At 37.0% G+C, this 24,640-nt stretch overlaps 1 protein-coding gene across 1 annotated transcript; it reads right to left on the minus strand.

The window, feature by feature from the left end:
* Positions 1-15,370: 15,370 nt before the first annotated feature.
* On the minus strand, positions 15,371-16,054 carry Gm21163 (predicted gene, 21163). Its single transcript, XM_017318870.1, has one exon. It carries the CDS (start codon positions 16,052-16,054, stop codon positions 15,371-15,373), a length of 684 nt encoding a protein of 227 aa, XP_017174359.1.
* Positions 16,055-24,640: the final 8,586 nt, after the last annotated feature.

Raw genomic sequence — 24,640 nt, forward strand, 5'->3', positions numbered from 1 at the left:
AAGATCGGGGAAATAGAAACTAAACAGAGACACATTGAAGATAAAAGCATTTATGAAACAAATGGATTTAATAGATATCTACAGAACATTTTACCCTAAAACAAAAGCATATAACTTCTTCTCAGCACCTCATGGTACCGTCTCCACAATAGACCATATAATCAGTCACAAAACAGGACTCAACAAAAATATTGAAAGTATCCCATACACTCTATCACATCACCATGGAGGAAGGCTGATCTTCAATAACAACATAAATAATAGGAAGCCAACATTCATGTGAAAGCTGAACAACACTCTACTCAATGATAACTTGGTCAAGGAAGAAATAAAGAAGAAATTAAACACTTTTTAGAGTTTAATGAAAATGAAGGGACAATATACCCAAACTTATGGGACACAATGAATGTAGTCCCACAAAGAAAACCAACAGCTCTGAGTGCCACCAAAAAGAAACAAGAGAGAGCACACACTAAGAGCTTGACAGCACACCTAAAAGCTCTAGAACAAAAGGAGGCAAATTTACAAGGGGGAGTAGATAGCAGAAAATAATCAAACTCAGTGCTGGAATCAACCAAGTGGGCACAAAAAGAACTATTCAAAGTATCAACCAAACCAGGAGCCTGTTCTTTGAAAGTAGTATCAAGATAGATACACCCTTAGCAAGATGAACTTGAGGGCACAGGGATAGTATCCTAATTAACAAAATCATAAATGAAAAGGGAGACATAAGATCAGAACCTGAGGAAATCCTAGGCATCATCACATCCTACTGCAAAAGGCTATACTAAAAAAACTGGAAAACTTGGACAAAATGGACAATTTTGTAGACAGAAATCAGGTACCAAAGTTAAATCCAGATAAGAATAAAGATCTAAACAGCCCCATATCCCCTAAAGAAATAGAAGCAGTCACTAATAGTCTCCTAACCAAATAATGCCCAGGACCACCCACATGGGTTTAGTGCAGAGTTCTATCAGACCTTCAAAAAAGAACTAATTCCAACTGTTCTCAAACTATTTCACAAAATAGAAACAGAACGTACCCTATTCAATTCATTCTATAGATACCACAATTACTCTGATAACTAAACCATATAAAGTCCCAACAAAATAGAAGACTTCAGACCAATTTCCCTTATGAATATTGATGCAAAAAATATTCAATAAAGTCCATGCAAACTGAATCTCAGAACATATCACAAAGATCATCAATAATGATCAAGTATGCTTCATCCCAGGGATGCAGGGATGGATTAATATAAGGAAACACATCAACGTAATCCACTATATAAGCAAACTGAAAAACAAAAACCGCATGATCATCTCCTTACATGCTGAGAAATCATTTAACGAAATCCAACACCCATTCATGATAAAAGTCATGGAAAGATCAGGAATTCAAGGCCCATACTTGAACATAATAAAAGCAGTATATAGCAAAACAGTAGTCAACATCAAACTAAATGGAGAGAAACTAAACCCAATCCCACTAAAATCAGGGACTAGACAAGGCTGCCACTTTCTTCCTATCTATTCAATATAGCACTTGAAATCCTAGCCAGAGCAATTGGACAACAGAAGTAGATCAAGGGAGCACCATGGTCCCTGGACCGGGGGATTCTGTGGACACCCACAAGGACCCAAACAGGATCCTCCACGGGATCCTAAGACCTCTGGTGGGTGGAACACAGCGCCTGGTCCAATCAAATTGCCCAGGACCCTAGACTGCACATTATTATTATGCACATCCAATAGGCATTTGTGTGTGTGTGTGTGTGTGTGTGTGTGTGTGTGTGTGTGTGTGTGTGTGTTTGTGTGTGCATATAAGCGTGTAGGTATGTAGCACTTGTGACCAGAGGAATGCAATCATGCAGTGTCTTTCTTTATTTCTCTCTGCCATTTTCCTATGATGCAGTGTGTTGATTAGAATATCTTTTGCCCATGGGATGTGGCACTATTACAAGGTGTTGGCTTGTTTGAGGAAGTGTATCATTGTGTAGGCTTGCTTTTATGTAGTGCACAATCTCTGCCCAGTGACAAAAATTGATCCTCTTCCTTGCTAACTGTGGCCACAAGCTTCCACATTGTTGCCTTCAGACTAAGATATAGACCAATTACTTCCTTCCCCAGCACCTCCTCTTCCTGGATGCTGCCATGCTTCCTACCAAGATAATAATGTACTGACCCTCTGAATCTGTAAGACAACCTCAATTAAGTTTTCCCTATAAGAGTTTCCTGTGTCATGATGTCTCTTCACATCAATGAAACCCTGTTGAACATAGGCAGTATGTTAGCCTAATTTTTAATGCTTACAAGATAATTGCAACCAGCATGCAAGCACAAAGTAAAAATGATGAATGAGTTTCTGTATTTTTTGAACTTCTGAATTTTTGAATGAATGAGGGGATTGGGAAAATTAGAAAGTTTTGGGAAGGAGATAGAGAGAGGACCTTTTGGGCTCCTGCCACTTGCTTTTGCATTCAATATATCTATTTTAAAACAACACCAACAACTAAAACAACCAACGACAGGGCATCCATACAACAGATTCACAGAGAAGACACCAAAGGGCAATACATTCTTGTAAATCATTTTTCAGCTAATGTCTGGTGTATTGAGCCTAAGGATTTTACTGTCAAACTCTGATGATTAATCACTAGATTGTATCCCCTAATACAATGATGAATGACACTGTGGTCAATAGGACAGTTAACGTGTATAAATACATCGTTTTTCACACAGTCAGTTTGAATTGTTACTATATTTCCCAGTTTGTTTTTTTTTTTTTTTTTTTTGCATTTTATCTCCATTAGTGTGTTGTTTTCAGCCCTCACTTGCTACATAGAAAACGGAATCTTTTACAATATATTTCATTTATGGTGCACAATGGAACCTAAAGACTATTTCAGTCCATTTCAAAGTAGAGCTCTCTGTTCTCTTTCCAAAATTGAATTTAAACTGTTTTCAAATATATTTTGCAGTTGTGTGGCTTAGTTTAATTAAGATTGGGGGGGGGGTTATTTCTCCCACAGTCCCAGTTGTCTAAAACTGGGAAAACTGTCTAGAAATGTTGTGGAACCTTTGTGACTGTGCCCTAGGAGAAGTAGATCCGTGGGGCAAGAAGGAGCGAGCTGGGTGGTTCTGAACTAAATCTTGGATTCTAAATCCAACCAAATGTGAGAAGGGCCCATTCAGGCTCTCAATGCCACAGATGAACTTGTTGTTTCCTCCTATGTTCTCTTTATCATGACAGTCTGTTTCTCGTGAGTGTTTGCCATATACATCTCTTCCTGAACATTGATTGTGTCAGGAGTTTTGACAACTTGACTTAAAAATAAGTATTGTAAGTGTACATCTGTCTCTCCACCTCTTCCTCTTCCCCCTCCCTCCCTCCCTCCCTCCCTCCCTCCCTCCCTCCCTCCCTCCCTCCCTCCCTCCCTCTCTCTCTCTCTTTCTCTCTCTCTCTCTTTCTCTCTCTCTCTCTCTCTCTCTCTCTCTCTCTGTGTGTGGGTGTGTGTAGGTGTGTGTGGGTGGGTGTTGTGTCAAATATATTGCTGTCAATTTTGCCTTCATGTATTTTTTTAATGTGTGTGTGTGTAATGATTTTTCACATTAAAAATTATTCTCACTTTTCATAAATTTCAGTGTAATCTTCAATTTTAGTGAGATAAGCTTCCAAATGGCTTTTTTTCTGGAACTCAAGAAATTGGAATGCTCCATAGTTTTATGACCTGAGTGAGAATTGTCAATAGGTTCCCAGTGATGCTGTGGGGCCATACTTAAGATCTGTGTAGCAGCTAGAGGAGCCTCTGTGTTCTTTGAGCCCTGCATTTGGAGAATAACTACGAATTGTTTGTACAGTTGGCTCTAGCATAGAGACTCTTCTTTAAAATTGTTTTCTCTTTCTCACTAGATGCCATGCATTGGAAAGTCCTTCCACATGGAAACTACGGACCATATTGAATGGTGGAGAAAGGAGATTCACAGTAAATTATAAATGAAGAAAACAAAAGTTACAGCCCTATAACTGATACTCCCACAGCTAAAGCTGTGTGGAAGCATGGAGAATGTTGGAGGACTTGCAAAATTTGTTTGGATCTCATTCCTCCTCATTGCTCACATAATTTAGTACTTAATATCCTCGTGATTTCATAGATATATTTTTCTAAATACTTCTTAATTAAGTTGTGTGAATGTGTGTAACTCTGTGAATGTCTCTGTGCATATCTCTCTTTCTATGTATATTTTTCTCTGTCTCTGTGCCTACTTGTGTGTCTCTGTGTGAATGTTTATGTGCATGTCTCACTCTGTATGTCTAAGTTTCTCTGTCTTTCTGTCTCTGTCTGTCTATCTATGCCACACATCTAAACTCATTTCTTCTCCTTGCTTACCTTCTTCTATTGTTTTTCCTTCTTTGCCTTATCCTTCTCCTCCTTATTCTTTTCTCCTTCGCCTTCTCCTCCTACTTCTGTTTCTTTCTTCTTCTTCTTCTTCTTCTTCTTCTTCTTCTTCTTCTTCTTCTTCTTCTTCTTCTTCTTCTTCTTCTTCTTCTTCTTCTTCTTCTTCTTCTTCTTCTTCTTCTTCTATGCCTTTGACTTTTCCTTCTCTCATTCTTCTTCTCTCCTTCTCTCCTCCTTATTTAACCTTCTCCTTTTCTACGTCTCCAAGTCCTCCTCCTTCCTTTTGCTCTTCCTCTTCCACTTCTCTTGTTCTTCTTCCTTCTCCATCTCCTTGTCGTTCTGCTCCACCCATTCCTCTTCCCTTCCTTCTTCTCCTCTTCCTCTCCATATTCTTCTCCTTCTCTTTCTTTTTCTCCTTCTACTTTTTTCTCTATCTCACCCTCCCTCACTCCCTCCTACCCTTACCCTACCCTCCCTGATGCATTCACAGACTCTCCTCCAGTACTACTGGTCATTTGAATTTTGTCTTGCCAAGCTATGAAAACAAGGATGGTCTCCTGAGGCATCCCCTGTTACTGGTCTTTTCCATATGTCTTTTCAATTGTCCTTTCACTGTTTTACAGATTTCTTCTAAGATCATTTTACCCCACCCCACCTCCATGCCTTGATTTCTTCTGGTGGGAGTCTCCAGAGTTTCAAACTCACATCCTCTCTGATGGTGTTCTGCCTGAGAAACCACAAAATCTGGAGGCTAGAGTTAAATTTGATCATTGAGCTTGGGGCATTGTGCTATGTACCAAATGCCTGGTCTCCAGTCATGCTGAAGTCCTTAAACCTGATGAAACCTAATGGGTCGTAATTTTCACCTACATGGGAAGGAAGGCATTTCCTCCGTATTTCTGGAACCCTGGCTCCTGGTGAATTTACCATACCCACAAGCACTCCCGCCCTGCAGTGGCTAATGGCTAGCAGTCATATACAAAATGACCAAAGGTTCTGATCTTCAGGTTAGATAACTTCTAGTTACCTAGCAACAGCAAGATAACGAGCCCAATATATGAGAGGCTACTTGGCCCTACATCAATCTCTCATTCTCTCTCTCTCTCTCTCTCTCTCTCTCTCTCTCTCTCTCTCTCTCTCTCTCTCTCTCTCTCTCTCTCTCTCTCTCTAACTTTTACAATCCTTACTCTCTGTAAACTTTTACCTCTTTCTCTAAGCGTTCAACTTTCTTACTCTCTAACTTGCTTTCTGTCTTTCCTTCTATGTCTTTCCCCATCTCTCCTTTTGGCCATGGCAAGTCTAACAATCTTTTTACTCTTTTTTTTCTCCTTGCTGTCTAAAATAAAGCTCTAAAACATTAGACTGTCTATGTTTTTTAGGCCCAATATGGGATGCCAGAGACAAAGAATCTGGTACCATTGTCTTCCCCTAGTTCACCCCCATCCGTGTAGTTTCAGTGGATTTACACAGCCAGATGCACAATCAGGTATGCATGGTAATTATCCTTCACTCCTCCCATGTCAGCCTTCACAGAGCACAGAACCTTCTGCCGGCCATGTTCTCTCTCACTTCACCAACTTGCCCTACACCCACAGTTTCACACTGGACACTTAACATTACTACAAATTATTAAAATGTAACTGCATTTAAATTTAAAAATCATCTCCTCATTTGAGTTGGTAACAATCCAATGCTTAACAGATATTTGTTAGTAGTGCTTACCTGTTGACATTGATACCATGAACTTCTTATTACTTCTGGTGCTATGTGATTTTTTTTTTCAAGCAAGATGAGGACTTGAACAATTTCTGAAATCATGTCTTTGGACTCACAGCACTTACGTGATGTAGTTCTAGTTTCCCAGAGACTTCCAGTATCTGTGATGAGCCATGAACTTGGAACATCTGCAGCATGACCCAGAGTTTCATTGGGCTGAGCAGAGAGATCTCAAGATTTGATTGCTTTCTCTGTCCAAAGTATATATATACGATTAAATTACAACTGCATAGTGGTTTTTATTACTCTGTGTTATTATCATTTCAAATCCTCTTATTTCTTGGCTGAGTTGCTAAATGATACCTTGTTCTGTGAACCAGCTGCCATTTTTGTTCTAAAGCGATTTGATGGATCTTTTCAGCTTTCCTAGTTCCATTTACTGAGAAAGGTAGCTTCTCTCTGAGGTTATGGTCTCAGAAGTTGTTGGATGTTTCAAACCCTTCCCTGGAATGTCTGGGACTCTGCAAAAAAGGAATTAAGAATTTTGAAACAAAAGTGAGGAACTACTTGGTGTCTTCTTCTTGTCCTGTGAAAATTCTGAGATCCATTCTTACAACTGGAAATATTCAAACACATTAAAATTTTTCTACAATGAGAAAATCAACTGCATTATAATCCTGATACTTACTGACACATGAGTTATAAGGATGTTCTTTATTAAAAAATCAATTAGTTCTTACACTCTTTATTTCGTTCTAGAACACATTTTCCCCCTTTTAACAGCTGAAAAATCTATTTTACTTCAATTTTATTTTTAAAAATCCGTATTATTTTAAAAATTTTAGTGGTAATTGTAATAAGTATCTATAAAGTGTTGCAGATGGATCATGCCCCCTCTTTATGTGGCTAATGGAAGGTTATTTTAAAAAATTCTTCCTAATGAACATCTATTCTTGTTGTTGTTTTTGTTGTTGTTATTGATGTTGTTAGATGTTATTACTTGACTTCAGGAATGTTTAATGCTAATGAGGGTCTTATTGTTCTCCAGATGTCTCCTTTCACCCTCCCAATATATATAATATATTATATATATTATATATATGTTTGTAAAAATGTGGTGAGTCCCTGTATGCACATTATCAAATGTTTCTGATTCAACTTGTGTACAAAGCAATCTACATTTTGTCTTTTTACATTGGTGTTCTTTTGCAGGGAAATGAAATACCAAAGCCTATCTGAAAGTAAGGATTTTTCAAAAGTCTCATTTCCTTGGGAATTCTAAATAAAAGTTTATATTCATTATGGAGAATGTATTATGAGCTTGTCAAGAGCATTTGAATATGAATTTCTTTCCTGTTATGTTTATTTTTCTTTGGTGATTTGAAGTGGAAGCTACTCACAGGAAAAAAAAGAGAGGTATCTAAAACTACTTCTCATTATCTCACTTTCTTTAAATTGAGATTTCTGATGTTGAAGAGGAATGAAGTGAGTGTGCAGATTTTGTCCACATAACTCCTAAAAGAAAGAGCAATAGTCATGTTCCACAAACACATGTATTCAACACCCCAATTAAATTGCATGGGTACTGGCTGAATCTAAAGTCCCTGTAAATGAATGTGTGTGTGTGTGTGTGTGTGTGTGTGTGTGTGTGTGTGTGTGTGTGTGTGTGAATGTTTCCATGTGTGTGTGTGTCTGTGACTCAGTATATCTAGGTGTATATGTACATGTGTGTGTTAGGATTATATTGCTGTAAACAGACACACTTATCAATGCATGTTTTATTAGAAAACCATTTAATTGGGGCTGGCTTACAGGTTCAGAAGTTCAGTCCATTATCATCAAGGTAAGAATATGTCAGGATCCAGGCAGGCATGGTTCATTTGGAGCTGAGAGTTCTATAACTTCATCTGATAGCTGCTTGGAAATGAATAGCTTCCAGGCAGTAGGCAGAGGGCCTGAAAAGTCTGTTCCCACAAAACACCAAATGTGTTTTTGAGTGTTTATGTGAGTATTAGTATGGGTTTTATTGCCATGAAGTGTCACCAGGATCATAGTAAATCTTGAACACTTTGTAACTTCTTTTCAGAGGTTTACTCCATTATTGTCATGGCTGGAAACATGGTAGCCTTCAGACAGACAAAGTGCTGGAGAAGGAGATGAGTTTAGGTCTTGATATACAGGAAGCAGATGGAGACTGTGTCAAACTGGGGATTGCTTAAGGACAACAGACCTCCAAGCCTACCACCACATTGTTACATTTCTTCCAACAAGATCACACCAACTCAACAAAGACACATCTCCATCAGTGTCCCGACTACTCCACCAATGTCACACCTCATGAAACTATTTCACACTTCCTGAGAGTGCCACACCTATTGGCACTATTTATTTGGGCCCATTAACATTATTCTTAAAACTGTTCAATGGACAAAAGGTAACTTTAATGAAAGAAATAAAGAATGTTTCAAAAAATAAACAGGAGTATGTATGTCTTGGTTACTGTTCTATGCTGTGAGAGACATCATGACCAAACAAACTTATAAGAGGAAACATTTAATTGTGGTCTTAGAGTTCCAGAGGGCAAGTCCAGGATATCATGGTAGACACCATGGCAACACAGAGGCAAAACATGTAGAGCAGTAGTTGAGAGCGAACAACTTATGATGGAGATGGCAGAGAGTAATGAAAGAGGGAGAGAGAGAGAGAGAGAGAGAGAGAGAGAGAGAGAGAGAGAGAGAGAGAGAGAGAGAGAGAGAGAAAGAGAGAGAGAGAGAGAGAGAGAGTCTGATGGGTTTTTGATATTTCAAGGCTCTGTGACAAATATCCTTTAATAATAAAACAACTCCTAATTCATTCTAAACAGCCCATCACCCGGAAAACTAACACATTTGAACGTGTGATCATCTGTGGCACACAATTATTCAAACGAATAAAGGAATGAAAAAGAAAATGATATCAACTAATAAGTGGCCATGACACTTGGTAGTATAGTTTATATCATTACTTTTCATTTCTCTCAGGTTAGGGTTATTTGCATAACATATTTCTGATCAGCAATCATTCTCAAATAATCCAAAGGCATCCTAACCCCACCACACACACACACACACACACACATTTCTACTTGATTAACGATATTGGCATTACTTATTTTTATGGAAACATATCCCTTATTCCTGATTTAGTTCAAATCGTGGGAAATGTTGATGTATAATTAATTCCTATTCATAATGGGATAATACAGAAGTCAACAATATTGAATCCATTGTTCCTTGGAGCTGAAGATTTTCCATCGATTTAGTAAAATATAAATATGATTTTAAAAGAAGGCAACACCCTGAAAAAGTCTTATTTTCATCTTTTCATTATTTACAGACCATTCTGTGGTATAAATAGGAATCTAGAGGAAGAAAGGTGTTTAAAGTCACTGACACACACACTTAACTTAGGTTTCCTTTGCACAGGAAGAAGATATATCAATCCTCTATATATGGAGAGTTTCTCCAGGACCATTAATATATAAAAGTCTTCAGGTCTCTAGGTTAAAACAACATTGCTTTTGCCTATAATTTATGCAAAGTAACCTCTTTTATACAGTTATCATATTGATGTGTGTATGCATACAGAATTATACAGGTAAGTCCAGAGGATAGGGAAGGGTATACTGTTTTCTGCTACTTCACTCCCTAATTTTCCCCTTGTGACAGGGTTTCTTGCTGAGCTAGGAGTGAGGCTGACATTCAGGAAGCCACAGTCATTCTTCTGTCTCTGCCACTCCAATTCCTAAGCACTGGTGTTTAGGTGAATGTTTGACCAAACACTTGGCTTTACCACTGGGCCATCTCCCTAGATTCTTCTTTATTTTAAATAACCTCTGGATGACTTTTGCCCTCAATGTAATGAAACTGCTCTATAAGAATTTGTTATTTAGAAGATGGCAATATAAGTGGTCTGTGTGTGTTCAGTACATGGTATATTAAGAACTACTTTCCTTAATACCTTGAGAATTGCATACAAATATTTTGATGGAATTTACTTTCCAATTATTTTAGTAACTCCTCCCAGAACAAAACCTGTCCCACTCCCACCTAACTCCTCCTGCCAACTTCATATCTCGTCTTCTCCCCTTTGTTACAACCCATTCAAATCATTTGTGTTTCCCATAAACTCTTAGACATCTGGCTTCCAGTAGAGCATGAACAATCTATAACCTTCAAAGTCAATACCTTTGATGAAAACTTACTATTCATCCTTCATCAACTGTCTATACCTTATCAGATAGCGATAAGGGATAGTGAGCCTTCCCATTCAGTGATGGAAGACAGAATGTCCTGATTTTGTGCAGAAAGACACAGTTTTTCTCTTACCTCTGTGCCTTACAAGATTTTCATTCTCTTCCTTGAGGATTTCTAAGTTTCAGCTCCTCTACTTCTTGCCTCTTTCTGTGAGTATTTGTGAATATGCATGTGTGTCTATATTACAGATGTCTCAGTATATATACAACTCAACTCATAGTGGGATTTTGCAATTAACTGCTGGCACTATCTCACACTAGACCATATTCCTTAATGCAGACTTGGTGTATGTAAGTACCAGAAAGGAACTGGAGATTGCTAGATATCTTCAGAGTTAGTTGTAGTATAGGTGAAGTTTAGACTTCTGACCTTACATTCTGGCTAGCCCCTATGGGTTTAAGATGCATGGATAAGGGATCAAGATCCTGAACTTGGATTGCATTTTTCTCCTTTTTGAACAAAACAGAGATATCCTTGAAGAGATAGATGGATCCTATCACTTTGTTTCAAATAAAGAATTCTGTGGTTAAATTGTTTTGAAATGTCAGTCATGGGTCTTTGATGAAGGCTTTGGTCCACAGTACAATGTTCATAGGTAGTACAATATGCACTCTGAAAAGTGATTGGAACCTGAGGGCTTTAATCAATGAGTTAATCAATCAATGGATATACAAGGAATGGGTAAGAAACTTGTAAATGAACGCGGTCATTTGGACATGTCTTCAAAACTGTTTATTGTCTTTGGTCCCTTCTTGTGTTAATGCTGACTAGCTGCCAATAATTTGAACAATTGTGCTGCTTCATGCCCCTTTCATATTCATGTGATCATGGATCCTTCTTTCATTTGTGATAGTAACATGTCAGGTTCAGAGGAAACATTGCTTAATTCTTTAATTTTTTTTTCTAGAAACGGCATGCTAAGTGTAGAACCAATGTTACCTAGATGTTGTAGTTGGAATATTCAGCCATGGTATCTGTTGTCTTTGAGACTCAAGAACTTTGCTGCTACCCACACCACTGGTCTTTCTTCTGATTCACTATTGTATTTTAGTAGATTTCAATATCATATGAAGTACCAGAAAATGAGTGAAAAATGACAGTGGTGAAATGTGTTTAGAATCATTAAATTACACACTTAAAAATAAATAAGTCAATGGATTTATTTAGTATATAAATCAAACTCCAATAAAACTTCTGAAAAGGCTTAACCAAATGTGATGCTTCTCATGTGAGTTGTTATTTGTCATAGCACCTGTGATTTAGCTGTTAATAGTAGTGGGTTTTATTACTTATGAATCAGACACCAATACATCTATGAAGGGGTTACACTCCATTCCCTCAGGAGAAAGAAATCAATTAAAAGTCATTGGATTTCTTGATGAGAATTTTTCTCGTCAAAGCTGAGTTGGCAGGAAGTTGGACAGACTGGGGTGTCTCCCAGAAAGTATAACACAAATTAGAATGTAGGTGTTGTGAGGCTATAAGGCATATTCACTACTTGTCACCTATTATTGAGTATTCTTGCTGTTGGAGGTACTTACCCTTCACTTCTGCCATGGAGGGAAGTGGGTCTACACCTAGGCAGAATGAGGAGATTGTGATGAGTAATGTTTGTGTGGGTTATGGAGCAGGATAAACCTTAATGTGCTGGGATTTTATTTATCTCCAACTTGACAATCTAGCGTCACCTTAGGAGAGAGAACAATTGAAGAATTGTCTCTATTCACTTGGTTTTTGGGTAAGTCTATGGGACATTTTCTTCATTGATGGTCGATGTGTGAGGGTAGGCAACTGTGGGTAAGCTCATCAGTAGTCATTTATAAAAGGAAAGCTTTTACTCTGTATTTAAAATAAAATATTCGATCAAGCCACATGATTTTTGGTGGTTTGAATAAGAATATACCCTATAGATTCATATATATGGATATTTAGTCACCAGGGATTGGCAGTGTGTTTAAGGATTAGAAGGAATGAGAGAAGATGTGGCTTCATTGGAGGAAGTGGTTGTGTCAATAAGAGTGGTCTTTGAGTTTTCAAGAAACCAATGTAATGGCAGAATATCTGTTTCTGTCTAAGGATCAATAGTTCTCTATTGCTCCAGTGCTGCGGTCACTGACTTGATGTTTGACTAAACTTCTGTAAGTGTAATCAAGCCCCCAGTTAATGCTTTGTTTCATAATAGTTGTTTTATCCATGATGTCTCTTCACAGCAATAGAACAATGACTAAGATAGGGTCTAGCAATAAGCACTCTTTCCTGGTAATGCTTCAAGTTCCTGTTTTGCCTTCCTTGGTAATAGTCTGTAACATGTAAGCTAATAACCCTTATATTCCCAAGTTATGTTTGATGTTAGTATTCTTCAGTGTGAGAAAGAAGCAAACTAGAACAATTGCATGTCATTATATACATGAGAATATCTTACCTTTAAATTAAAATAAAATATCTACACATTATTTGTCCTTATAGGATAAGTGACAGTGGTAGTATTAGATATTTTGTTCCTCTAAGAAATTGTCTTACTTAAGGTTTCTATTGTTGTAAGAACATACCATGTCCAAAGAGCTAATTCAATAGCAAAAGTTTTATTCAGCTTATATTCCACATTGCTGTTCATCATCAAAGTAGTTTGGAAAGAAACTGAAACAACACAGGTTCCTGGAGCCAGAAGCTCATGCATAGGCCATGGAGTGGTGATGCTTATTGACATGCTCCTTAAGTCTTGCTTCCATAAGGAGCACAAGACTACCACCACAAGGGTGTCCCCACCCACAATGAACTGGGTCTTCTCCCACCAATTAAGAAAATTCCTAAAAGCTTGATCTTAATGAGGCATTTTCTCAACTGAGGCTCCTCCTCTTGCAAGACTCTAGATCTTTTCAAGTTGCTATGAAACCAGTATGGCACTCTGAATGTAGTTGGCCTATGAGGAGGTGTGGCCTTGTAGGAGTGGGTGTGGCCTTTTTGGAGGAAGCATATCACTGTGAGGCTTTAAAGCTCTGCTCAGTGTGGAAGACAACATCCCTGCATGCAGAAGACTCTAAGCTTCCTCTCCACCACTACATATGCCCAGACACTTGCATGTTCACTTCCTTGATGATAGTGGACTGAACCTCTGAAACTGCAATGAAATGTTGAAAAGCCCTAATGAAATGTTTCTAATGAGTTGTCTTAGTCATAGTGATTTTTCACAGCATTGAAACCCTAATTAAGACATCCAGCTAGCATAGAAACTCTCCCAGATATCAAAATTAATCAACAATAAAGAGTATTTTCAAGTCATTTGGCATTCAAACTTATTCTAGAGAAAAAACACAAATGATTGAGTCCATGACAAGCCTGACTAAAAACAAAAACAAAAAACAATACAAAAACAAACAAACAAAAAACAAACAAACAAACAAAACAAAAACAAACAAAAAACCTACAACAACAATAAAACCAACCAAACAAACAAACAAAAGAAACACTCAGAGTGCATATGGGACCCATTAAGACCCCCATGAATCACAGGGGCTACTCAGGAGTAGTGACCAACATATTGGGCAACCTCATAGAGTTTGAAACCCATGAGAACTGGCATAGAAAAGAGATCAGCACATATGCATTGAGTACACCTTCACTGTTTTATGAGAAGGAGGTCACACATAAATTTGAGACAGGAATTTCCAGGGAATAGACAGGCTGAAATGGTACATAGGTATGTTGGGAGTCAGATGTTTGGAGGAGAGCCAGGGGAACAGGCCAGTGGTGAGCTTTTTGATGGTCATCTGGGGCACTCAACAGAGACCTCCAAAAGATCACAGGATTCATCCCAGGCAAAGATTGCACAGGGAAAGAACTCAGGATCCACGCCCCACCATATATTATCTCACAGTTTATTCATTTTCTCTTTTAAATTACTCTTTGATCTGATCAGCTGGCTATTTGTTAAGAAACCAAAGAACCTAATGTGGATATGCCCAATTTTAACTATTTGCACAAAATTTCTATTCTTCCTGGGTCTTCTGCTTCACATTTTGAGAACTTCATCTTAGAATTCATTTGTCCCTCAGTGTCCTCTAGTCCTTTGTGTGTCCTTTATTGTTTTTAAAGGTCACCATCAATTTAATCTTTCTTAACTTCTACCTGGTCTCTTTTCTGCATGTTAATATTGGATTTCTTAAAAAGATATCTTAATGGGAATAGATGACCATGTTGTCAAGAGCACTACTGTACTGCAAAAAAAAATGGATTTGTTTTCTTGAATTCATATCCAATGGTTAACAATCAGCTTTAATGCCAGCTCCATGGGATCTGACAACTCATATCTCTGTGGTCACCTATACTCTCAAGCTCATGCCCTACTCCCACCCATATAAATAAAGATAATAAATCTTAAAATGAGAGACAAGTTTCATTTGGTTTCATTATTCAAATGAAACCTTATTTTGTCTGATTTCTGAATCTCTTTGGATCAGTTTTCTGGGTTGCACTTTGTGTAACAAGGCCACATTCCTTTTATCTATCACTTTTTCCCCAACTTGTTGTTTCTCCCTCAGACTTCATACCAGAGATTCTATCTATGTCCTGTCTTTCTCTGCTTCTTCCTAAAAATCCATTTTTTGCTGCCATCCCTGCTCCTCTAAGTCATATCTCCAATTCTTTGCTCACTATGCAGACCACAGAATCTAAGTCCTGTCCATTTTAGCCTGTGTGATATTAGATGTATGCACTGTTCACAGCCTGCGTTGCAACTTTCATCTTCCTTTGATGTTCTTTCTACCATAGTCCATCTCTTCCAACAAAGTGTTCACTAAAAGCATGTCATGTCACACGTATTAATTTTTAGAACAAAACAAATTTTATTGACAAAGATACTGAGGTTGTCAAAGACCCATAGGTACCCAACACAGGAAAACAAACATTTTTTTTCAATCTTATAAGTTTACATTTCTGTACTTTGTGATTTTTTTTCAATTTAAGTGATATTTGACACCAGAGTATAGACATAGATATGGAGGTCACCGAGAAATTTGATAAAGTACACAGTAGGATTGGCTAGAACTTTGTAAACAACCTTTCTAAACTTTTTGGATCCATCATCTCTGGTGTACTGCACCCAGGAACCTATTAAGAAGTCATTGTCATCACCTGATCTCGCCTCAGCCAGAGGGGTCTCTGGAATGATGTGGAGGTTACCTTCCTTGTAGTCATCCAGGAGCTGATAGACGTAGAGGACCGGATCCTTCTTGTAGGAAATGTAAAAATAGTCCTGTAAGAATGGCACCTGGGCTAGCACCATCCCACTCCAGTTGTCCTCAGAGCCATCTTTCCCCTCAAATTTGTGTTGTACCTCTCTGCCAACCAGTGCGCCTGCGAGGTGGACATCCCTCACCTGAGGAAAAACTACTTTGTGAGGCAAGACCTTAAGATTTAAAATCCTCTCATCGCTGTGGAGCTCCTGTCCGTAGACACTGTCAATTCCGTCATACTTCACCAAATAAAGAGAAGGGTTTGTTGGCAGTTGACCTAGAATGATGGCCTTCCAATGGGTGACAGGCTCATTTCCTTCCTTCCACCCGTGAGAAATTCTGCAGCCAACAATATTCCCCAGGGCCTGGGAAGAAGGCTTCCTCCTACTCTTCTTCTTGAGTGATGTCATGCTCAGACTCTTCAGATGTATTGTCTTCTACCTGGCTGTAGACCTGTTGTGGTAGATCACACTGTCTTGTGGCTTCCATTCCCTTCAAATATCATACTTGCTCATTGCCTGGGACTGAAGATCTTGCCCGTTTAAACCAGACACAATGCTGTTGCCTCTGTCATATATATGAATTCCTGATGGGCAATGGTTATGGGTTGGGAGTGAATGCTGGACCAAGACTCTTCTCTAAGAGAACTTCTGAGCAGGTGAAGAAGATTGTGCTAAACAGTTTTGAGCTCCTAAAATTAATTTTATAAAAATAAGAAGTTAATAAGTCAGCCATGGTGGTACACACATTTAATCCCAGAACTCAGAAGGCAAGGACAGGCAGATTTCTAAATTAGAGACCAGCCTGGTCTACAAAGTGAGTTCCAGGGCAGTCAGTGCTATAGAGAGGAACCCTGTCTCAACAACAACAACAACAACAACATTAAGTAAAAGAAAACAAACGAAAATCAAACGAAAAACAAACAAAAGAGAAATTCAAACAAAAAATAACAAAACAAACAATCAAATGGAGAAGTTAATAGGAAGTGGTAGTGACCCATAACTTTAATCATAGTACTCAAGAGGCAGAGTGAGGCAGACCTTAGTGAGAGAAAGACTAGTCTGGTCTACACAGTGAGTTTCCTGACAGCCAAATCTAAACATACAGAAACTCAAATAAAATTAACCAAGCAAGCAAACAAACAAACAAAGAAACAAAGAAACAAGGGAAACAAGGAAATAAAAATAGTGTAATTAACAAGTAATTCTCTAGAGCTCAGAATAACATACTCAGATCAACATTTATTTCTTCAGACCTGAGTAAATTTGTCTCTGATGAGGATCCTCTCCTTGAATTTCTATGTCAACTTAGGTGGTGCTATGACAATTACCCCCAATGATCAAGAAGAAGAGAAAAAAAAATAAAAGGCCAGAGGGGTCACCATGATTCTCTTGTACGCGTAAGCTCTGAGCTAAGTTCTTGCATTCACAAATATCTTCCCAGGGACACAGCACACCACTGTCCTTCTTTATTGTTTCTCCTGACCCAGCTTCAGAATTATTCGATGAAGCCATTGCATCACTGAACTCAAGAACAACTCAAAAAGTCGAGGCAATATCAGCCTTTTAGAACTAATAACTTCTAACATGCACATGGACAAACAGGAGCTTTGGCATTTTAGTGGAATTGTGATCTAGATATGGTTAGCAAGGATAATAAATTCAGGAGATAAACTAACCTAGACCATTCATCTCCCTTGCTAATAAACATGGGGAAAGTAGAATGTACAGTAACTCACTGTAGTAGAGAAAATTTTTAGCTTTCTGTAGCTATGAGGGTCCCAATTACTTCATAAATGTACTTACCCACAGAAAAATATCCTAGTCGTCAAGATCTCCTGATACAGACCAGGCACCAAAAGCCTGTGGGAAAAAATGACCTGGCTTTGACACATCACTGTGAAGATAGTGAACTCACCTTGAATGGATTCTAGCGCCTCCAAGTGGAATAGATGCGCAACCTCCAGCCAGTGCTCTGTGACATCACCCTAGTTCAGCTTACATCATAGAACCCCTCTCAGGCTGGTTCCTTCCCTAGTTACACTCAGAAACATTCAGCATCTCGAATTTACCTTTTCATATGGCCTCCTAGAAATAATAAATGAAATCCCAACTGAAAGGCCTGATGATCTGAGTAATATTCTGCCAAAGAATTACACCCTTGCATGGTTTTTATTGTTTGGTTGTTGAATTTTTATTTATTTGTTTGGTTTGTGTTTTGTTTTGTTTCATTTTTGTTTTTATTTTCGTTCTGAGAAAGTCTTCGGTTTCTGCCTTGACAACATCCATGGTGGTTATTTTTCATGTTCCAACCTTTCCCTTGGTTATTTTTAAGCTGTGCTTCTTATCATAAATATTGCCAGATTCTTTGAGGCAGCACACTGGATAGCACACCAATTTTCACTTTATGAAAACCCACAGTTAGAGGAGGACTATTTTTATGCAAACAAACCTGGAATTTGACAGGGTTAAATGACATGTATTGAAACCAATGGCAATCATGAATTATGGATTCTTTGGAAAGTAAGAGGACAACATAGATCTTGGGCATGCTTACAAAGTTGTGATAAAATTAAAAAAAAAAAACCTGATATCTCCCAGTCATATTTTAAAGGTTTTTAAAATTTACCAGCACTTCTGATTATAAGTAATTTCATAGATTAAATGCAGTAAAACAGGATGAAATAGATGAGGTAATTTTAGTTTTGAAATATGTGTAGACAGAATACTGGACACAGGTATGTATAAAATTTACTTACAAATTAGAGGACACTTTAATTGTTCATGGCACATAGATCTTCAGTTCTTCAAAAAAAATCCTTTTCAGTACCTTCCACGGTCCCCACCGTACCCTGTACATCATCTTCATAGGATATGACACTATCCATAGAGAGCTAGATCCTTCAACAACAGTCATCAAAAAAAAATCATTCCTTAAGGTGTGGCAACAGGCCAATGTGATGGAGGATCTTTATCTGAGATTCTATCTTCCCAGGTTGATTTAAGTTCACAAAAAAAAAAAATCTAAGAAGGACCACTACATATCCATATCATCAATATTGATTGCCTCACTGTATGAAACATACATGCTATGGAGTGATTTAAGATGTCAACTACTGGATGAATGCCTTAAAAATGAGAGACAGAAGGAGAGAGAGAGAGATGAGAGAGAGAGAGAGAGAGAGAGAGAGAGAGAGAGAGAGAGAGAGAGAGAGAGAAATATATTTCTCATCTATGTGTATTAGTGCAGCGCTTTGTTTTCAAAAAAATGGATGGAATGGTTAAATACTATATATTAGGTTAGACAAGTAAAACTCAAAATGACTATTGTAAAAATATAAATTTAATAAGGGACATTAAAAAATAGGAGGTATTTTGGAAGAGTAAGCGCAGCAGGAGGGGGGAGATCTGATAGCAATGGAGGATAGTGGGGAGGATGAAGATGGTAAAAGGACACTGTAAACCTGTGCAAAGGGTCACAGAAAAGGCCTGCGACTTGTACACTTAAAAAAAAACACTGGTATAAAGTAACAGAGTCCAAATAATATTTTGATTAATTTGGGGATTTTAGCTTCAAGACACTAAAAAATGTATTTGTATTTTTCAACTCACTTGTGGTTCTTGCTATGTTGAACATGATATGGGTGACAGGATATGGTAAGGTGCTTCAAAGTTTGTGTATCATTTATCATCAAATGCACATGTCACTCAGTGAGCTGCAAGGCTATCACAGGGAAGGAGGTATCTAAAGATCTTAAGTGTACATGACGTAGGGAGAATAATGCCCCCACACTACTATAGATGTTGAAATAATCACATGTTTTTCCCAAAAATAATTTTCTGAAGATTAATCCCCAGGTGTGAATTTTAAATAACTGCCCTAAAGTCTGGATTTAAGATTCCTTGAGAATCTTCCAAAACAAAAGGAAATGAAGAATCTTGGTGCTGTAATTGGAGAAACAAGAGAAAAGCAAACAAGAATTCATCACATAAAAACAGACAGAAGAAGTAGGAATAAAGACATATTTAGGCAAGATGAATAGTGAAGTAGAGATTAGAGCAAGCAGAAAGGACTGAGGAGATAGCTCACTGCTTAGGCCCACTGATTGCTTTTGCACAGGACCAGGGTTCAATTTCTAACACCCACATGGTTGTTCACAACCACCTGCAATTCTAGTTCTAGAAGATCTGATGACCTCTTTGGACAACACACACACACACAGACACACACACACGCACACACACATATACTCACCCACAGAGAAAAAAAAAATTTTAGAAAACAATTATACAAACAAAAAGGAGTCAAGTATAGTTTTATTCCCCTTTAATACCAGCACTCAGAAGCAGGCTAAACTCTGTAAGTTGAATGACTGCCTAGCTAATAGGTGTGTTTTCAGAATTTTATTTTTCTCTTCTTTTTCTTTTTTTTCTTTTTTCTTTTTTTTTTTGTATTTTAGGACTATTTCAGTATTTGTTTAAAGATTCTAGATTTTTTTTTCTTTTGATTTACTTTTTCTAATGTTTTGGGCTTTTTTCGGGCTTTTTAGTATTTTACAGTTTTCAGGTTTTTTTTTTTTTTTAGAGGGGGGGGGTGTGCGGGAGGGTAAAGCCCTTTGTGTTATTTAGAGTTTAGGGTTTTAATGGTTTTAAATTTGGTAGGTTTTTTGTCCTTATAAGTTTTTTGTTTGTTTGTTTGTTTGTTTGTTTTGGGTAGGGTTGAGGTTTATTTTTATTTTATTTATTTATTTATTTATTTATTCATTTATTTATTTATTTATTTAAGGTATTTCAGGGTTTTAGGGCTTTTTAGTGTTTATAAATAATTTTAGGATAATTGTAGTTTTTTGTGTGATTTTGTTCTTCTTGTTGTTGTGTTTTGTTTTGTTTTTGTTTCTTTTTATACTTTTAGTGTTTTATAGGGTTTTAGGATTTTGTAAGGGTTTTTTGTTTTCTTGTGTGTGTGTTTGCTTTTTTATATAGGCTTAGGGTTATTTTTTTATCTTAGGATTTTAGTTAATGTTTCAGGGTTTTGTAGGTATTTTGGGGGAGGGTAGGATTGATTTTATAGTCTCAGGATTTTACTTAGGGTTTCAGGGTATTGTAGGTTTTTTTTTGTTGTTGTTTGTTTGTTTGTATGTTTGTTTTTTTGTTTTGCTTTTTTAAGCGGGTTTTCAAGGATTTTATTTTGAGTTTCAGAGTTTTGATGTGTTTTTAGAACTTTTTAAAGGAACTTTTTTTTAGGGTTTTACAGTTCTTGTGGGTCTTTTTACTGTTGTTGAGTGAGTTGCCAGGTCACTGCATTGCAATGTAAGCCTGGTCCCAGCAACTTTTCTCATAACACTTGTACAGTACTGCTTTTCAACTTGGCTTTGTTACAAGGTTTAATGAGTGTCTTGTTCTGAATAAGACAACCTCACTTAGGCTTATATGCTTGACTGCTTGATTCCCTGGTTAATGGAAGTGTTTGGGAAGGATTAGGAGTTGTGGCCTTGTTGGAGCAGGTGTGATCACTCCTAGTAAGGAGTGATCTTTAAGGTTTCAAAGTCCATACCAGGACTTTGAAACTATGACTCTGTCTCTGTCTCTGTCTCTGTTTCTCTCTGTCTCTCTCTGTCTCTGTCTCTGTCTCTGTCTCTGTCTCTGTCTCTCTCTCTCTCTCTCTCTCTCTCTCTCTCTCTCTCTCTCTCTCTCTCTCTCTCTGTCTGTCTCTCTCTCTCTCTGTCTCTCTCTGTCTCTCCCCCTCACTCTCTCTCCTGGCTGCTTTCAGATCAGGATTCGAAGCTCTCAGCTACCTCTCTGCCACCATGCCTGTCTGCTTCCCACCATGATGATAATGGACTAACCCTTTCAAACTGTGAGCAAGCCCCCAAATAAATGTTTTCTTTTATAAGAAAAAAAAAGTATTTTAGGGTATTTCTTTATTTTTTAGTTTTGTTTTGTTTTTTAATTTAATTAAGGAATTTTTAAAAATTGTTTTAAGCATTTTTTTTAATAAGGTTTGGAAAATGATTTTCTTTTCCAGTGTTTTTGGCGATTTTTTAAGGCAGAAGAATTTGTAGTTGTTGGGGTGGTGGTTTTGTATCTTTTCATTTTCTTTTTTTTTTTAATTGCTTTTTTATTGTCTCATTAGGGATCTAGACTTGTAGAGTTTTTGGATTTTTTTTTTTAGGGTTTTATAATTTTTTTAGGGTCTTTTTAGAGTTCTTGTGTTTTCTTATTTATAGAATTTAGGGGTTTTAAAAATGTTAATTAAGAATTTAAAAAATAGCTTTTTTGGGTCATTTAGTGTTTGTTTAATAATTTTAGGGTTTTTTAGGGTTTTAGGTTTTGCTTTATTGTTTTAGGGGTTTTTTTTTTACGGTTTTTAAATGATTTTAGGGTTGTTCTCAGTGTATTTGGCAAGATTTTTTTTTTTAAGGCTTAGTGTGGCTATTGTTCTTTCCTTGTTTGTTTGTTTGTGGTAATTATTTTATGTTTTTTTGGTATTTGTAGAGATCTAGAATTTTTTTGTTGATTTTGTTTGTTTGTTTGTTTTTCTTTAGGGTTTTAGGTTCTTTTAGTTTCATTTTTTCAAAAATTTTATGTTTTTGTTTGTTTGTTTGTTTGTTTGTTTTAGGGTTTTTATTGTTTATTTAAAGCTTCAAGTTTATTTACTTTTCTCTTCTTTTTTCTTTTTTATTTTTTAGAGTTTTTAGGGTCTTTAAGGTTATGTCTCTAAGAACATAGAAACTGAACCTATTGCTTTTAGATTATTTATAAAATGTATTCCATTCTGAAAACAAGAAACACTATAAAGTCATTTTTGTTCATTTGCGTGTATGTCCCCAGGAGCTATAGATTATGTGTGCCTAATGCAGAGCTCTAAATATGTCTTGATCATACAGATTTAATTGTCACATCATGAAAGTTCAAGAACTATACTATAAAGCTATATCTATGTATCCTAGTTTATTCATCTTTCAAACAAATATAGTAGATATGTCACAGAGGGCAGAATTTATTGATCATGATTTCGAAAAAGGACCTCAAAAGTCATTAAATCAAGTATCTTATACTAGCCAAACTCTACCCATCTATCCAGTTCACTCCTGTAAGAATAATTGCACCTGGGTTTTGGTTAATTCTTATTAAATTCTCCAGTTAAAAAGGGTCTTTATTAGCCCCCTTCCAGCTTAGTAAAAAACTCCATTCACTCTCCTTCTGAAAGCAAAAGCATTTTTCTTTCACAGACTATGTTAATTTTACAAAATTTGCCCCTGGATGGTTTCCATTTCCACAGTTGTGTTTGCCATGACTCAATATTTCATCTCTATTCAGACAACTCCTCTCATATACCACAGGATAATACACAAAGGCTCATTTGTGAGTCATGCCAAGAAAGCGGAATGAACTTGGGGGATACAGAAGAGGGAAAGACACAAGAGCAACAGAAGTATCATTAAGCTGGATACTACTCTAGAATACTGCATGCTATTAATGTATCCTGGGGATCCAGAAATTCATCTAGACTGGACCCTATTTATCCATTGGTAGGATGTAGTCTGAAGCTTAGCCTATTAACTGGCAGCTCCCAAAGCTTTGAACTGATCCAATGATTGTTATCTTCCACACAATACCCAGTAGTATCCAAGCTACATTCCCTGTCACAGGCAAAAGCCCGGAAAAAGAAAAGAAAGCACTGTACTGTGTGCTAGGGTAGTGCTCATAGTGTCAATCTGCACTGAATCTATTACCACAACTGCAAAGGTATATGGCACAGGCAATCCAAGGATCACCATGCTTCCCATTTTATCTCTCCAGTCTATATATCCTCTCCCAACTCTACACACTATGCTCCCATTCCTAGGGATCATTTAGAGGTCTCATAAATACCACCATGTATAACCCTGGAAGATGAGAGATGTTTGAAGCACATCAATAGATTTTAAGTCTGACAATTGTTGATGTCATGAAAACAATTTTCTGAGGTGTGCTGTGCTTTTGTCAAACGATGGGGCTAGAATGGCCCTGCCAAGATCTAAAGCAGAAATACTAGTTTTTTGTTTGTTTGTTTGTTTTTCTATTATTATATTGGAACATGTCATCATCAATTGCACTTCCTCAGTCTAAAATAACAGGTGATACTTACAGTTATTTGCTGCCATCTCTAAAGTCTGGGCAAGGCAACTCCTGTGATTCTCCAAGCCTTGCTTCTTACCAGTTCTGGGCTATATGCTGTCAGGATAATGTTCTAAACAGGGAACTCTATGGATATCCAGATTTCAATAGTTTTCCCTTCAAAAGTATAGTAAAAAAATTCCAATTGTACATTTATTTTAGTATTTCTGGTTAACAATTTCATTCTGAAGTGACAGCAATATTTACTATTTTTATATCTTTATACTAACATTATATTTCTGTTTGATTTGTAGGGGACAGGTTTATTTGAGACAGTCCTACATTACTCATGCTGACCTCAAACTTGCTATATAGCTATGGACAGTCAAAGGCCTTGATCCTCTTGCATTCAACTGCCAAGTGCTGGGATTACAGATTAGAGTATCATAGCTATTAAAAGATTTTCTATGACTGATAAAAGAGGTGAGGATTTGACTTTAGGATTTCAGTATTTTTTTAATTGTAGTCATAGTTTACATTGAATAGAGTCATTATGTGAAAGGCAACAGAGATTCTGGTCTTTCAGATTTCTACTCATTAGTAGATCAGTTAATACATTTAAATATCTGCTAAAAATGTCATGGCCTACAGGAGAACAGTAGTTTAAGATCTTGCCTAGCGAGGTTTCTGATTTTTAAGAGATTCAGAAAATAGGAGTAGATTTATGAGTTTAACATGAATGAGCATGTCTTATCTAATTTGCCAATGTTATACATAATAATACAAAACATGCATTTTAAGTTTTTAGAATTATTTTCCTAAAAACATATATATTTATGACCAAATGAGCTAGAATTACTCATAACAAATATTTAATATTATAAAAAGCCTAAATTT

The sequence above is a fragment of the Mus musculus genome, chromosome Y, assembly GCF_000001635.26.
Source record: "Mus musculus strain C57BL/6J chromosome Y, GRCm38.p6 C57BL/6J".
NCBI lineage: Eukaryota > Metazoa > Chordata > Mammalia > Rodentia > Muridae > Mus > Mus musculus.